The sequence below is a fragment of the Bombus flavifrons genome, chromosome 18 (genome assembly GCF_040668555.2).
Source record: "Bombus flavifrons isolate JBK064 chromosome 18, iyBomFlav1_principal, whole genome shotgun sequence".
In the NCBI taxonomy this organism is placed as follows: Eukaryota; Metazoa; Arthropoda; class Insecta; order Hymenoptera; family Apidae; genus Bombus; species Bombus flavifrons.
Genome location: NC_138459.1, coordinates 3645548 through 3662429, shown reverse-complemented (window position 1 = coordinate 3662429; position 16882 = coordinate 3645548). Strand labels below are relative to the sequence as shown.

The 16882-nt window shown below is 42.7% G+C and overlaps 1 protein-coding gene across 4 annotated transcripts in view; it reads right to left on the bottom strand.

Annotated features, from left to right (window-relative positions):
* Ubx (ultrabithorax) overlaps nucleotides 1-16882 on the bottom strand; it is a 350493-nt gene that overhangs the window by 293446 nt on the left and 40165 nt on the right. For 3 of the 4 annotated variants that reach the window (XM_069131199.1, XM_069131200.1, XM_069131197.1), the window contains exon 2: nucleotides 1050-1091. The exons of the other annotated variant lie outside the window; for it this stretch is intronic. In XM_069131199.1, coding sequence (XP_068987300.1) covers nucleotides 1050-1091 — 42 coding nt within the window. The remainder of the gene's footprint in view (nucleotides 1-1049; nucleotides 1092-16882) is intronic. 4 annotated transcript variants of the gene reach the window in all.

Genomic DNA, 16882 nt, shown 5'->3' with positions numbered 1-16882 from the left:
GCCTCGCGACCCTTTCTGCGTTTTTCCTGGCAGAATGGCTTAAAGTGAGTATCGATCAGAAAGTCTGAGGGAATTACGGTCCATGAGCGATTCTCCATTGCCTATACCAAGTGGTTATATCTGCCATACGTCGTGTGCCATAGGAAAGGGGCGGCAACCGCAGCAGCACGACTGTCCTTCCTCTCACCCTCCGTCGCCATACCCGTACTCGGCTACCCCAATTTCACCCCCGAGAGCCAATATTTATTGATCACCCTCGAAGGCATCGTTCTGTATTCTCTCTGCCTCGCTCTCCTTCTCTTACTCTCGCGCGGCTAGTCTTCCCTATTCTTCCCCCTGCCCCGATTTCCTCCCAACCCGACCTCTGCACGTTCTCTCGTGGCGAAGCTTTTCTTCCTTTTCTCTTTCTGCCTCGTTGTTCCCTCGTTTTCAAGAAAAAGAGAAACACGGGATCGGTCGCGCTGTCGAGACGCTCGCAGCTGTTCTTCGCGATGCTTCTTTTCCCGGCCGCCTCGCACAGGCAAAGAGTTCGTCAACGGGGGAAAGGGAAACGGAGTTGGAAAGCAGCAATAGCAGCACCGGGACTCTCGACGCGATGAAAATTCACCCCACGACTCTTTATTCTTGGAAGCCTGCCTCCCGTGCCGCTCAAGAATGCCACAGCTCTACACCGAATTCGTGAAATTCGAGGGGGTAGCTCTCTCTCTCTCGTCTGCTGTGGTAGCAGCATCTGTGCGAGCACGCCTCGCCCCGAATAAATCTAATCTCTTGACACACGATCCGAATTCGGCACGAAACTTTCGAATGCCCGTTTAAAACGCTGCCGGGACGAACGCGACGTCGACGAACCAGAAGCGTTTCATCGAGTCGAGTCTTCGGCGTCGTTCGATTCCAGACGGTGATTTCAATCGGTCGTAATCCTCGTGTCACTCGTATCCTTGGTGGTTCCCCGATTGAAATCATCCTGCTGAAAATCGACGCTGAAACCTCGAGCACGCGAAACGCCTTCTAACTTTAATCATGTTTGAAGAAAGCACAACTCAACTCACCTTGCAACCATGTCCAATGCGGCTTAGCAATATCTTCCTTACCTGTGACAGAGAGAAAAGTCTACGTGAGGATTCAACGTTCTCTGGTTGGCTGGCGTACACGCGCGCGCGCTCGTGTATTTGCAACGGCGTGGAACGATCCGAATAAATCTTTTTCCACGATCGAATTGAACGCAACACCGGCTGGATCTGGAGTGGGTCGGGTACGGGACGAGCGAGAGGTAGAAATCGCCGGGATATCGCGTACATATAATAAGAGGCGTCACTTTTTGAATTATTCGCTGAAAACTGATCACCGCCTGCGCGAAACATCGTAAATCCTGGAAATGTTTAAGCAGCCCGGGCGCGTATAATGCGAGAGCAGCGCGCACGATCGATCGATCGGAACATTTTAAAACCGAGCCAATGAGAATAACTCGTGGCCCGTCATAAATGAAGCCATAAATCGTATTTAGCCATTCGCCAAGCCGAGGCGATATATCGCGGCATCGGACAACACAATTTTCTATCGGATAGTTCAATTTCTAGATCGAGGATTCATATTTAAAAATATCCGCGCCAATCGCACGGGATTAAACAATTAACGATCCCCAGTGCCCCTTCGCGCCACCGTTACCCCTTCCTTCATCTGTGTCACGTTTGTTCGACGAGCAACCCTCTCCTACCCTCTTCTCGTCCCTTCCTCTTGTTTTTCATTTCGCCGGCGATTTCGCTGGCGCGTGATGAAACGTCGATCGATCAGCTACTGAATGCATTTTGTACGCGGCCATCGAACGCCGGATTGTGTTCGTTAATATTCTATTAGACATGGACAAATGCGTGCCGTGTTTCAACGACACTCCGCGTTTAATCTCCTTCCCTCATTATACATTCAATCTCTCGTAAAGTGAAAATGACGCCCGGCAGGGATTCGCTCAAAGCGGTCCTTTCCATCCGTTTCGAATTCCGCCCAACCGAACACACCTGCTGCGATTACCGGCGAACAATGGCGCGTTTTCCTTTTTTTTTTTACAAATATTCGATTCCAGAAATACGTTGTAAAATGGAAACAGATTACGATTACAGCACGATACAATAGCGCCACTGATCGTGAAACCAACTTCCGCCGCCGTTATGCAAAATTAAAATGTAATGCAAAATGCAATCGGTCAACATTAGCAAACAGCAGCAGACACGGTGCATGATCATCGTAGCGGAAAGGATTAAGTTAATCGCGCGAAATGGGAAATTTCAATTGTCGAACGACTCGCTTCAGAACACGCGGCAATTATGCGCGCGCGCCTCGCCGCGCCGCTTGTAACTCAGCGTAATAACAGAATAGTATAATCAATTTCGATCGCGACTCGAATTACGATGCCTCGGTTACATCAATCATTAACTCGTTTATCGTGTAACCGGGCTAGTTAGTCACGATCGTAAAGCAACCTATTGAAAGTATAATGCGGCGAACGAAAAGGGGTAGGTAGCCGCGGCGGCAGCGATGGCCGCGCATTAAACCAAACACAGCCGTTTTACACGCGTATCGGCTACAAACGTACTGGCCATGATAATCTAACATCTAAGAACAACTTCTTTCCTGCCCAGCCGGGCTCTGTCATCCATATTCTAGTTATTTGCGCACGTGCACGGCCGCCAGCTCTCCACTCGTGCGTCGGTGGTGCCTCTACTCACACGTGGGTGTACACACGCGCGTACCACGTACTTACGTGTGTTCGCACGAGCAAACGCGCCTACTTAAGTCAGATATTATCGGCAGAGGAGGCAATTCGATCGCGTGTACCGAAGCATGGTGCAGCGCTGATATAGAACTACTAAACAGGTCGTAGATCAGCTCGGTTAGTTATAACGCTGCCTCTGCTTTGGCCCCTACCAACACCCCCTTCGACGCTCAACCAATTCCCACCGGTGTTCTGGATCATTTGGCGGCCCGCGGCCGTCAGATGCGCGCATGCACCGCTACCACGCTCTCTGTGCGCTATCGCGATCCCGTAATTCGCCCTTCCATCCACTCTATGATTTTTAGAAACGATTTCGAAAAAAAACCACATCAACGGACAACACCAACCACCCCAGGGGAACTGCGCTATTTTTACGGCTGTGGGATACAACGCTGCGAGATTCGTCGATCGCTGGAAATAAAGCGCTCTGCGATAGCTGTTCCATTCACGCCCCGTTCTCTCTCTCTTTTTCCGCGTCTTCCTCTGTTCCCCTGCAGGTTGGAATCGCCGTTTTCCGGTCAATCTCGCCTCGTCCAGCTACAAGACGATCTTCCAGTATCGGCTTCCTTTTCTCATCCCTTTCACACTGCGCGATTTCAACAGATTGCAGTGGGTGGTTCGATGGTCACAGATCTTGAACGAAACGCGCAGTTGTAAATCAGCGAGGAAATCTCATATCCTCGACGAAAGCCGCGATGGCGCCTCGTTCTTTCGTTCGGCCGGCTACGGCCTCCGACCGACGAATTGATAATTCAAGAGGGAACGCGTTATTGGCTCCCGAAGTGAAAATCTGCAGACCGGTGACTTACGACACATTGCCGGTGACTGGTTATTAGATTATTGGTCGTATCGACAGCTCATGCGTTGGCTGCCCGATATAGGGTGGAAGGCAGGAGTCACAGAGGCAGCCCGACAGGGTAGAGAGAGAGAAAAGGGGGTAGGTTCGGGGGATGGCGATGGCCGGTGATGGTGTCGCTGCTTGTGGGTCGCGTACGGACCACGTACAAATATAGAGGGGACCGGGGTGTGAGGGGTGACTGAGGGGCAGAGGAAGAGCAGGGGGCCAGCGGCGGTGGGACAAAATGGGGAGACCGTGATAACGATAACGTACGATCGGCATTAGCTGGCGGCTTGCAGCGGCTGATGGATGCGCTAATTATCAGCAAGCAGGAGTTACAGTGTTTCGCGTAGCCGTCCGCGCGCGCGGACGATCACTATGCGTTTCCGATAGAGACCATCGTGAAAAAAGAGATTACGGTGAAAAAAAAAAACACGAAAAATCCGGAATTGCCGAGCATTTCGACGTGACGGTTTTGGCTGGGAAAATTCGAACGAGGATCTGCCCATTTGGAACGCACTCTGTACCCGTACAGAACGTCGATCTTTCGATCGGCCAAATCCGAGCCTACGTCCTGATCGCACCGTGTCGCATAATTTGCAAATTCGCTATTGTTATCACGATTGTGAAAATGGTGGTCTGAATGAAATTCAGGAAAAAAAGAAAATCGAAACAAGAGATAAACGAATAATTCGTCTTGGAAACGAAGCTCTGATTCTTTTCTTTTTTCTGGCGAGTTTAAAAGAAAGTCGACGATAGAAAATCTATTTCGTTGGCGATCCGAACGGACGATACGAAAGCGGTCCGACCAATTTTCTTCCCTCTTACGTTCAATTTCGAACAGCGGAATCGTAGTTCTCGCGCATCCGTGTTAACCTATACGTATCCGGAAACCGCAAGCTGCGGTCTAAGCCCTAGATGCATCTACGTAACATAATCTACGATAGCGGGCGGCGCGTATATAGCGCACGATCGGTCGAGATCCGGTGCCCCGTAATGAACATTGCGCTTGTTTATTTAATGGGAAATTCGGTGGCGCCATAAAGCTCGAAGAAGGGGGTGAAACCTATTAAATTTATGTTTTCGGTTTACCCGCTCTGACGGATCGCAATGCCCGCACGCGTCGACCTCTAGCCACCCCCTGTCGTGGTTCGACCACCCTCCACCCACTTGCACCGCCATTTCTACCACCTACTACTCCCTTCCACCCAGCTTTCCTGTATCTCCTCTACCCTCTTTCTCTTCCTCCCTCATTCAATTTCTCCCGCTCTCTCTCTCTCTCTTTCTCTCTGTTGCTAGCATTTACTCCGTTCCTCCCTTTCCAAACGTTCGCTCGAGCACTCGTCTCTGTCGCTCTCTGTCTCTTCGTTTCCATGTGTTTGTGTTTACCGTATTGGTCCAGTGTAATCCAAACGGAGATATATATTCGCAGTGGCTAGCGAGTTCGGCCAGGGTTCCGTGAACCACGTTGCGGCACCCATCGTGACGGACAGCGCCGCGTCAGCGCGTAAAGCATCATCGCGTTTCTGCGGCTTGCGATCGCTCGCCGTACGTTTCGTTGCTCACAATGGGCCGAAGATCTAAAATTGAACTCGCACGCGGTCATCGATCCAGCGCGCACCGCGTAATTTTATTGCCAATGGTCTCCAGTTTATCTTCTTCGAGTTCTTCTTCCGTTGAAAGTTCAAACTACTATCGAGTCGTTTTGTTCGAAAAAACTTATCGTTTAATATTCCGAGGAAAATTTATTCCTCGGGTCTTTCTAACGAATCACGAGTACGTGCAATAAAACTCGAATAAATTCATATCTCAAGTCCGAACTTTCGTACCGTTATCACAGCATCTTCCGACAATCGAGACATTTCCTTCTCGGTAAAAGTTTCTGTTTTAACAGGTCGAGTAGCTAATGCCTGGTAACCCTCGAAGAATCTGGCATAGGAAAAACGGCCATCCTGCAACTTTATCCCTTTTGAATCCCCCTAATTGCCAAATTTTCCTCGCCCTTAATTTAGTGTTATAATTGCTTCCTACCCCTTATAAGGGGTTGCCCGCTGGTGCCTCAGTTGCCGTGATACCGCCACCCTTGCGCCCTTCCTTATATCTATACCCTCCTCCTCCTCCTCCTCCGAAATATCCTTACGCAGCTTGCCTTCTTCGTCCTCGGTGTTCCGTCGTCCCTCTGTCTTTTATCACGGTATTTCCAAATAGCCTAATAAATTTGTACTCGATGCGCATTTAAACGACTCGGTAGGTCCGCCATCGATCGCTGCTCGTTACCACTGACAATCATTGGGCATTAACGAGCGATTCCTTTTGCTCGTGTCCCCTTGCCGAATCGCGAAGAGATCGATGGATGATATGGAAATCTCGGTATAGATAAACAGCCCAATACACGGGGTGTTTTCATAATTATAGGATAAAGTTTAATAATTGAACGACATGGGAACGAAATTTCGCTTAGTGTACAATTAACTGAAATTTATTTGTTCGGATGCGAATTCTCAGGGGAGGAAAATCGACGAACCATTTGTCCCTCGATAAGTTGCACTTTCCTTCCAAAGGAAAAGATCGCACAAATGCGTGAATATTTCGCAAGTTCTCGATTGGAATTTGAAGCGTGAGTTAGAAGCGTACTCGATACGAGCAATACGCGAGTCGACTTTACACGTGCAGCGCGTGCCATTCTGTTTGCCACGCGGTCACGTCTGCGAGCGTTCATGTTTGTCCAACATAGTGGGCCGCGTATACGGTAGAACACGAAACTTGAATGAGTTTTTATGTCACCGAACACCTCGCAATAATAAAGCGATAATTTTGCCTCCACCAGCCCGGGATACGATCCCCCGCGTCTATTTTCGCAACTTCCACTAAATTTAGCTGTTTACCGCGGACTCTTCGCACGTTTTTCGACCTTTCCACCTCCGAACCTTTTTATCTCCAGGTCAAATATCTCATAGAATCACAAAAATCTATATCTATCTATAATAGCAATAAATATGCTATTCAGGAAAAATCTAATGCCAATGATATGCAAGATTGATAGACCAGGCAGATTTTTCATTTTGTATTACAAAAGCGACTTTTAAACTACTGTAAAACTACTATACTGTACTGTACTATACTGTACTGTATACTATACTGTACGACTGTAAAACTACTTATTGTTATTAACTAGTTGTTACAAACTAGCTGTTGCTAACCGTTACAAAACTATCTAAGACGGTTTACTTGCTACACTGTCGTTTTCATTTATCGTGGCCCTCCACCCAACCAATTGAAGTTTGTATACGGATTGGAAGATTTGATGGAAAGTCCACTAAGTCGAATTATTAAAAACATCCTCTGCTCGTTCCATGGACGTTCTCTTTTCAATGGAACAATGCGAAGGAGACTGTGAAAAGGTGGCGATACGTGGAGCAGAGAGGAAATGCACGAGATACAAAGGCATCTGACGTGGCAAAGTGCGTTTGGCAGAGTCAATATAATTTCGGCGCGGCACTCGGATGTCGTTGAACGTACATATACATGGAGCCATATCCGGGGCCATATAGACTGTCTGAAGAAACTACTCGAAACGACGTAATAACGGCCGAAACATGGCTATGTATGCGTTATGCGTACGCTATACGGCAGTTGCTGTACATAAAAGTCAGTTTACTTTCGGTTTACATGGCAGTCTAGGTACACGGCTAGCTAGTACATATCGCAGAGAGTCGTTCAGCTTGCCGTCCCCATTGCGACCAGCAGCCACACCAATGGATCGACCGTTGGAGGTTTCTTTTCGAGGCCCGCGCCTCGTATATATCGCCTGGCGTACACACACAGAGAAGCAAGTGTACGATCGAATGGCTGAAAGTTCTAGCGTCTAGGCAAAAATGTGTCCGGAATCATGGCGTGCTTATTCTCCGCTCTAACGACCCAACCCCCGCGAGATAACTTGTCCAGCGGTGAAATGGCCCACAAATAAGCGACCGATAAATCAGCGCGCCAACAAAAATCGTGGCGACACGCCGTGACCGTGAACGCATTGCTCGCCATTGTGTATTATCGAAGTTGCTGCTTTCTAAAAAGAAAGGACGTTTAAAAGGTCGGGGAAACAGAGAAATTGCCTGGCGTTTTACGGAAATAATCGGCACCGTATGAATTTTCCACGATGCTTTGCAAGTACTCGAACATTCTCAATAGAATATTCAGTTTGCGCGAGGACTATGACTAGAAGGATCTAGTTAGCGGGTCGTTAACAACTTGCAGATACCAACACCCCTCCCTCCCCGTTCTCTTTTATTACTCTGGAAAATTCTCGTCGACCACGACGACAACGACAGCGTATAAAAACAAACTCGTTTAAAGAAGAATAACGCCCGGTCGTGGTTTGGTCGTCGAAACGAAAGAAGCGGCCGCATAATGCAGGCTGGAAAAGAACGAAGGGAAGAAAAAGCGGTCGAAAGAAAAAGATCGCGCGACAGCACCAAGTTTCTTCGCGCGACAGCACCAAGTTTCTTCGCGCGATGTTTTATTTGGCGGCCGCGAGCGTTGCGAGAGTCAAAGCACGGATCCACCACTGCCGCCGGGGCGAAGATACAGCCAAGTAAAGTGGCGGGCGTTCGACTGAAGGTAGGAGTGTATAAAGGCCCTGCCCAGTCACCGCAAACTTCTATTCCCACCTCCTGCACCCCCGGCACGCTACCCTGTTACCACCCCTCCGCAACCCCCGGCGCATACCGGCTACCAAAGGGTTCGTAAAAGTTGGGGACGCCTGGGATATTTACGCGTCATCGTAAACTCTAGGCGTCTTCTTACTTACCCCAGGATACACTGGCGCGCTACCTCCGGCTATAGCCAGATACAACCCCTTTTCTTCGGCACGCCGCCGTCCGGCCCGAGATTATTACGCCGCTATCAAATGGCTGCGTTATTTCGTCTGGCGTGCTCGAAAAATGCATCGTTTTCGCTTATACAGTGACTCGTCGAGGGAGTAGTGCTCTCCATCGTTCGTACCGAGGGATTGACTTTTTACGATACAAATTTTCAAATCCTTGTGGATGTTAATGAATATTGGCATAATTAAATTTAGTTAATGATGATAATATTGATATAGTGATAGGAATTGGAAATATCTTATTATGAATCCTAATGTAGTTCAATACATGTTGTCGATGATAAAAAGCTTGAAACTTGAGCGTATTACTTCACTCTATTGTTGAATAATAAATATTGGCATAATTAGATTTAGTTAATGATAATATTGTTAGTGATAAGAATTTGAAACATTTTATTATGAATCCTAATTTAGTTCAATATTTGTCCTCGATAATAAAAAGCCTGAAACTTGAGCGTATTACTTCACTCTAGTGTTGAATAATAAATGTTGACATAATTAGATTTAGTTAATGATAATAATATTCCCAGCGATAAGAATTTGAAACATTTTTATTGAATTCTAATTTAGTTCAATACATGTCGATGATAAAAAGCTTGAAACTTGAGTGTATTATTTCACTCTATTGTTGATACTGAGGGATTGATTTTTTACAACACAAATTCCCAAATCCTTGTGAATGATAATGAATATTGGCATAATTAAATTTAGCTAATAATAATAATATTCTTAATGATAAGAATCTGAAACATCTTACTATGAATTCTAATTTAGTTCAATATATGTCCTCGATAATAAAAAGCCTGAAACTTGAGCGTATTACTTCACTCTAGTGTTGAATAATAAATGTTGACATAATTAGATTTAGTTAATGATAATATTGTTAGTGATAAGAATTTGAAACATTTTATTATGAATCCTAATTTAGTTCAATATATGTCCTCGATGATAAAAAGCTTGAAATTTGCGCGTACTATTTCTTGATTTTGTGTGAAATATTAAGAACTTAATCCTTGTGTCGAAACTCGGGTGCTCGTTTCATAGAAAATCAAAATTACCATAGATGCCTATTATTTAAAAATCTTTACGTTTACTTCTAGATTTTTGTTAATTATGGAAGCAAAATTTTGCTAAGTTATTTATACGTCGTACAAAAGTCAAATTAATTTGTAACTACACGATAGTTTGTCATTCGAGCTAAGAAAAGAATACAAAATTTGTGAAAAGAAGACAACCGAAGATTATTGGAAAACTATAAAACAATGTAATAGTAAAACGACACTATTATAAAAATAACCATTTGAATGAGCATTTTTTATTGACTATGGATTGAATACATTTCCAAACGATTTACATTAGTACCATACAATTTTTCGTTGTATTAAATTCACGCGGCTCATTTTCCCTTCTATCATTTTCACGTATCTGTTTCAAATGTTCGCTAATTATTATCCTCGCAGGATCACTTTACAAGACATTACAACCTCTCAAGAATTTATATATGATGAATTAAGAATCACACGTTTAGATAGCTTTAAACGCACACATAAATTAATTCTGAGAATTTCAACGCGAAGCGTTTCATTCCGTCGCTCGATCGAATTAATTTTTAAAGATTTCAGATAATAACGATTTTCAGGTAGATATCGCGCTAATGAAGGAATTAAGATCAATTAGCAATTTAATTTGTAACACAGAAGGATCGGCCGAGTAAATTGCTCTATTCAGGCAATCGCCTGTTTCCTTTTTCCTAGCATTAGCATCGCAGAATGGTTAATGCCAATGGCACAGGTATCCTCACAAATATGGCCTCGAGGTAAACGTGAAATTCGAAAGAACGCAGAACCAAGCTATGCGAACACAGTTTTAAACGTATCATTTCGTCAGACATCTCGCTCAATGAATTAAGTTATCCAGGCTGATGGATTCTACCTTGATAAACATAATACTTAAAAATGGCACCTTAATCTATCTACAGTCTGTGAGACGATAGAAAATATTCAACGTAAATTCTTCGGGTTTGTTCTCAGCTGAGTGAAATATTATGTACAAACATCGTTAAAAAACAGTGGATTAAACTAAATCGAAGACTGCGAAGAATTCTAATCGAGGACTCTTCATTTCTCAATTGAACTATTTCAAGTTCTACCTTGATAAACATAACAATTAAAAATGGCACCTTAATCTACCTACAGTCTATGAGAAAATATTCAAAGTAAATTCTTCAGGTTTGTTCTCAGCTGAGTGAAATATTATGTACAAACATCGTTAAAAAACTGTGGATTATACTAAATCGAAGACTGCGAAGAATTCTAATCGAGGACTCTTCATTTCTCAATTGAACTATTTCAAGTTCTACCTTGATAAACATAATACTTAAAAATGGCACCTTAATCTACCTACAGTCTATGAGAAAATATTCAAAGTAAATTCTTCAGGTTTGTTCTCAGCTGACTGAAATATTATGTACAAACATCGTTAAAACACTGTGGATTAAACTAAATCGAAGACTGCGAAGAATTCTAATCGAGGACTCTTCATTTCTCAATTGAACTATTTCAAGTTCTACCTTGATAAATATAACAATTAAAAATGGCACCTTAATCTACCTACAGTCTATGAGAAAATATTCAAAGTAAATTCTTCAGGTTTGTTCTCAGCTGACTGAAATATTATATACAAACATCGTTAAAAAACAGTGGATTATACTAAATCGAAGACTGCGAAGAATTCTAATCGAGGACTCTTCGTTTCTCAACTATTCCAAGTTAAATTTCAAGTTAATTTGAAATTAAAGTTTTTCTATTCGACCATTCAACTATTTGCTGATCAAACTTTCCTCTAACGCACTTGGTATAATACGCGAGAACTTACAGACGGAATAAGACGTGGAATCAGCAGATAGTCATGCATAAGGTCAGCGATCGAAACTTCACAATGGTCTATTTCAGTCCGTTCTACGACTTTCTATCATTCGTCATGCACTCGGCCGGAGGAGAGTTGTACACGCGGGAACACATGTTTGCCAAGATTCCTCCACCCTTCGCGAAACCGCTACGTCCGCACGCAATTGATCGGTATATTTTCGAATTGGCCCGGTGTATTTAACGGACACACACGTCTGCTGAATTTCATACGCGTTGTTCACAGTTGTGCACGGTGAACCTGCCTATTGCCCTCTCTCGCCGTATTTATAGACGATGTTTTGTCTATTTTCTATGTATTTTACAGGCAGTCGGTGGACGTTCAACCGTGGCGTTTGCATCTCGTTGGATTTTACTCGGCGCGTGACACGCCAGTTACCTCTGCTATCCCCCGGTTCGAATATTTTTAACCCCCTCTCTGGCCGAAAGGATTTTCCAAAGTTACAGTCGCGCCGGATATTTATGTATCGTAAATTTGGAACGCCTTCCACCCCAAACGCTCCAAGACACGGAGGTTCCTTCTCCTTCCCCATTCCGAATTACCCCGAAACTAGATACAAGTCAGCCCTTCGGAACGCGGTAGCCTTCCTCCGTAATTATCCTACCAAATGGTCACATTGTTTCGCATGCCTGACCTGCTTAAATTAAGCGAAACTGTGTTTCGTGCGGCTCAAAAAATTACGCTCCATTTAATACGCCCGATGATAAGGTCGAATCGAATAAAAGAAAATGCTTGTCAATGTTTGCTTTTCCACGGCAGAGCAGTACCTCTTATTTCTGCTCGATACGTTTCAACTTTTTCCAGCAAAATGTTCGAGTTTCTTGAACTATATGACAAAAGAACTATATGAAATTATACAATTTACGACGTGAAGATATTTGCCCGGCAGTTAAATAATCGAACCTGTAGGTACGTCGATGATTATTTTGTGTCAATGTAGCATTATATTCCTAAATAAGCAACTGGAATTTATACAGGATGGCTGGTAACTATTGGTACAAGCGGAAAGGGGGTGATTCTAGGCGAAAAAGGAAGTCGAAAATATAGAATAACAATTTAAAAATTTAAAAATTTAAAAATTTGAAAATTTAAAAATTTGAAAATTTGAAAATTTGAAAATTTAAAAATTTGAAAATTTAAAAATTTAAAAATTTTAAAAATTTAAGAAATAACGTCAATCGAGACAACGATCTACAGTGAGATCCGTTGTAACAAGGCGCGATAAAGTGGACGCGTACCGAGCGAAAATTCAAAGTCGATTTTCTCGAAAACAAAGCCTCGAACGAACAATTTTTATTCTATATTTTCCACTTCTTTTTTCGCCTAGAATCACCCCCTTTCCGCTTGTACCACCAGTTACCAACCACCCTGTAGATCTAAATTGTTCGTATCACGAGAAGATACGTGTGTATTGTTTATAATTATTAGTTCGTCAACTTATTGTGTTAAACGATCGTATACGATAACACTGTGACTGAACATTCAGAGGCTTAATTTTCATATCATTTTTTACGCTGTTTTGAACTTCTGATTACTTTTAGTTTCTTTTTTTCTTTGCAAATAGTTTACAATGAATTGTCATTGAGAATTATAAGTAAATTATTCTGGCGTGTGACCATAACGTGACTATATTCGCGTATTATAACGCGACTATAATAAACGATTGTCGTATGTTTGATGCTAGCTGAATCTAATGTTTAAATCTTCGACTATTAGGTCGTCGGAAAAGTTTCTTTCACAACGTTTCCCATTTTATATTATTTTATCGAATTACGTACGATCCATTCTGTTCTATCGAAATAAAGATCACACAGATTATCTTTGTATAAAGATAAAGACGTATTTCTAAAAGAAAGACACTTTTCCGACAACCTAATACAACGCGTTATTATCCAAAAGACCAAGAAATTTGACGATCTTGATCTTTCTCGTGTCCCTCCAATTACCACGGCAATTTTATTGGGAAGAAAAAAAAGATTACAATTATAATCACGTCCTCGATCAACGATTTCAAATCCGGCGATTCAAAAGCTATCCGCTGTTCGTTCCACGATCCGGTAGCTTCTTCCTTTACATGGCTTGGCACGTTCAATGGCATTTCGATATCGTGTCAAAGGCAGAGAGAGAGAGAAAGACAGAGAGGTGGAGTAGTCGCGCGATACGAATCGAAAGTTGCGGAATATCGAGCGACGATCTTAAAAATAAAGCCACACGCTATTTCCGATAGTCCGTCGCATCGAGCACAGATTACGTTTCCATCGAATCGGTATAAAGCAACAGAAACGTGTGATTCGAGCGTACGACGAATTTACCAACTTCGTCCTTCCAGTTTCTGCGTCTATGTTTGCTGGAAGTTTGTCAGGACAGTCTTAAAAATACAGAGAAGTCGATCTGTAGCAATGGCGAACGGTTGGTTCGGAATGGAAAACGCTAAGCTCGTTCGTTCGTTCGTTCGTTCGTGCATCTAAAGGGAGGGTTTAATTCCCTTGAAGCATTGTCCACGTTAGCCACCATTACACTCACATGGCCGTGCAATTAGCAATGTAAATGCCGGTTAGTTAGTTAGCGTGTTCGTAAAGCAAACGAAGGTGGGCACTGGGACTAGATAACGGACCTCCCAGGCGAGTGATCATCTCAATTAACCTTTGATAACGCCACGGTTATCAATTGCTTTTTGCATACCAATCATTGTCTCCGTTTTTTCGCCCCGATTTACTGTGTCGCTAATTCGCCCATCTTTTCGCCAGTTTGCAATTTTCGCTCAATGGTAAAACGTCTCTAGCGTATACTGTGTTCAAAGGCAAAGCCATGATCTACTCGAACCGTGTATATTAAGTTACAGCATTTAGGCGTAAATCTTTCAATTCAAGTATTTACCATCGATTTTCGAAATTTCAACGTTTCAAGGGAAACAGCGATCGGAAATCTCGTCATTTTGCCTAATACGGACCCTCTAACCACCAGAATATCTCCTTGCAACGAAATTCAAAGCTGTGGACTATACGTATCAGGTGGTCCGGAAAGTTTCTTTCGTTTCGTAAGGTGATAATAGACGAACAATTTCTCTTTTGTATTATTTTATTGAATTACGTATGATCCATTTCTATTTCTATTATTACGTTCCTGCATAATTCAATAAATTAATATAAAAGAAAAAACATTGTGCGTCTATTATTTCCTTATAAAACGAAAGAAACTGGTAGAGAAAAGAAATCGATAAAAATAAATAAGGAAGCTCTTTCGTCCTTACTTTACAACAAAATAATTAATTTCTTATTATAGTTATAAATAAAGTATGCAGAATCAAAGTATTCCTTCCACACTTAGAGTATAATAGACGAGCAACAGTTTCTCTTTTATATTATTTTATTAAATTACGCGAGATCCATTTCGTCCTATTCCTATGTTCCTGCATAATTCAATAAATGAATGTAAAGGAAAAGCCTTGCTCATAAAACGGAAGAAACTGATAGAGAAAAGAAATCGATAAAAATAAATAAGGAAGCTCTTTCGTCCTTACTTTACAACAAAATAATTAATTTCTTATTATAGTTATAAATAAAGTATGCAGAATCAAAGTATTCCTTCCACACTTAGAGTATAATAGACGCACAACAGTTTCTCTTTTGTATTATTTTATTAAATTACGCGAGATCCATTTCGTCCTATTCCTATGTTCCTGCATAATTCAATAAATGAATATAAAGGAAAAGCCTTGCTCATAAAACGGAAGAAACTGATAGAGAAAAGAAATCGATAAAAATAAATAAGGAAGCTCTTTCGTCCTTACTTTACAACAAAATAATTAATTTCTTAGAATAGTTATAAAGTATGCGGAATCAAAGTATTCCTTCCACACCTAGTTTCCACAACAGTTTCTCTTTTGTATTATTTTATTAAATTACGTATGATCCATTTCTATTTCTATTATTACGTTCCTGCATAATTCAATAAATTAATATAAAAGAAAAAACATTGTGCGTCTATTATTTCCTCATAAAACGAAAGAAACTGGTAGAGAAAAGAAATCGATAAAAATAAATAAGGAAGCTCTTTCGTCCTTACTTTACAACAAAATAATTAATTTCTTAGAATAGTTATAAGATATTATATAAGTTATAAGATATTATATATGCAGAATCAAAGTATTCCTTCCACACTTAGAGTATAATAGACGCACAACAGTTTCTCTTCTACATTATTTTATTAAATTACGCGAGATCCATTTCGTCCTATTCCTATAATAATAAGAAAACTAATGTTCCTGCATAATTCAATAAACGAATATAAAAGAAAAAACCGTGCTCATAAAACGAAAGAAACATTTGGCGTAGCCTAACATAATCCGCTGATGCATGCAGTACACTATAAAAGGCGGAATACCTCATTGATGCACAGAGAGTCACTGAAACGCACGATCCTCTAATTAGTTCGATCGTTCGAGAGCTTCCATGCCGTCGAACTGTGAAACGCGGCTCACTCGTAAATAACAGCTCATGAATGAAGAGGATACGTTGTGGAAGCCGGGCGAAGGAGACGTGGCGCGGATGCGGCCCCAAGATCCGCTGTAACGAACGCGCTCGGTAATCGCGACCGAGAGTCGCATGACGACCGTTGAACCTTACTAATGGAACGCTCGCGATAGTCGATCACACCACTTAACATGTACGGGTATAAATCTGGTGTCGTGGCCAGCCGAGGCAAAACAAGCCACCTAACGAAGCGCCGTGTCGATTCCTCGCGTGGCAAGGCGCGACTACCTCTCCTCTCTCACCTCTCTCGAATTCCAACAGTTGCCCGTTCCGTTCCTTTCCGTGTGCCTACATTCTCATCCTGCAACCTAGAGCTATCATCGTCTTTTCTAAGGCCACGATTCTGTGTGAGTTGTGAATACACACAGAGCACGCACACCCGAGAAAGAACACACCCGAGAAAGAACACACCCGAGAAAGAAAGAAGCCATACTGCCATCGGCTATGGCCGCAAGGGTGTTTCCCACGGGCCAAGGACCAGCCCCCTGTCCCAAATTTTTCTGCTACTCGCTATGATGACCCCGTTTACCAGCCACCATAATGGCCTGGCCCGACCCCTACTTTCCTCCTCGGGGTCCCGTAGTCAGCTGCATCTGTTTCGTAGAAATAGAGCAACCTGATCTGCCAGACGCCTGACCGAGCGGAGAAACGAGAGAGGGGAACACAAAAGTGTAAATAGAGAAAGTGAAATCGTAGGAATATGGTGTCCGGCTAAGAGGCGATTCTCAACTTGTTCGAATTCGTACGATCTTTGAATCGAAACAAACGCTACTATTCTTGATCTTATGGGTAATTGTTTTACGCGTTGCTCGTGCGAGATGGGAGTAGCGAAAGTGTCGAAATTTGGTTAAGCGATATTTCAAGTGGTAAGAATTTCGAATTCCTCTTGAACATGGTCGATAATATTTTTATTTATTAAGATGTTTCGTGGAATTATCACA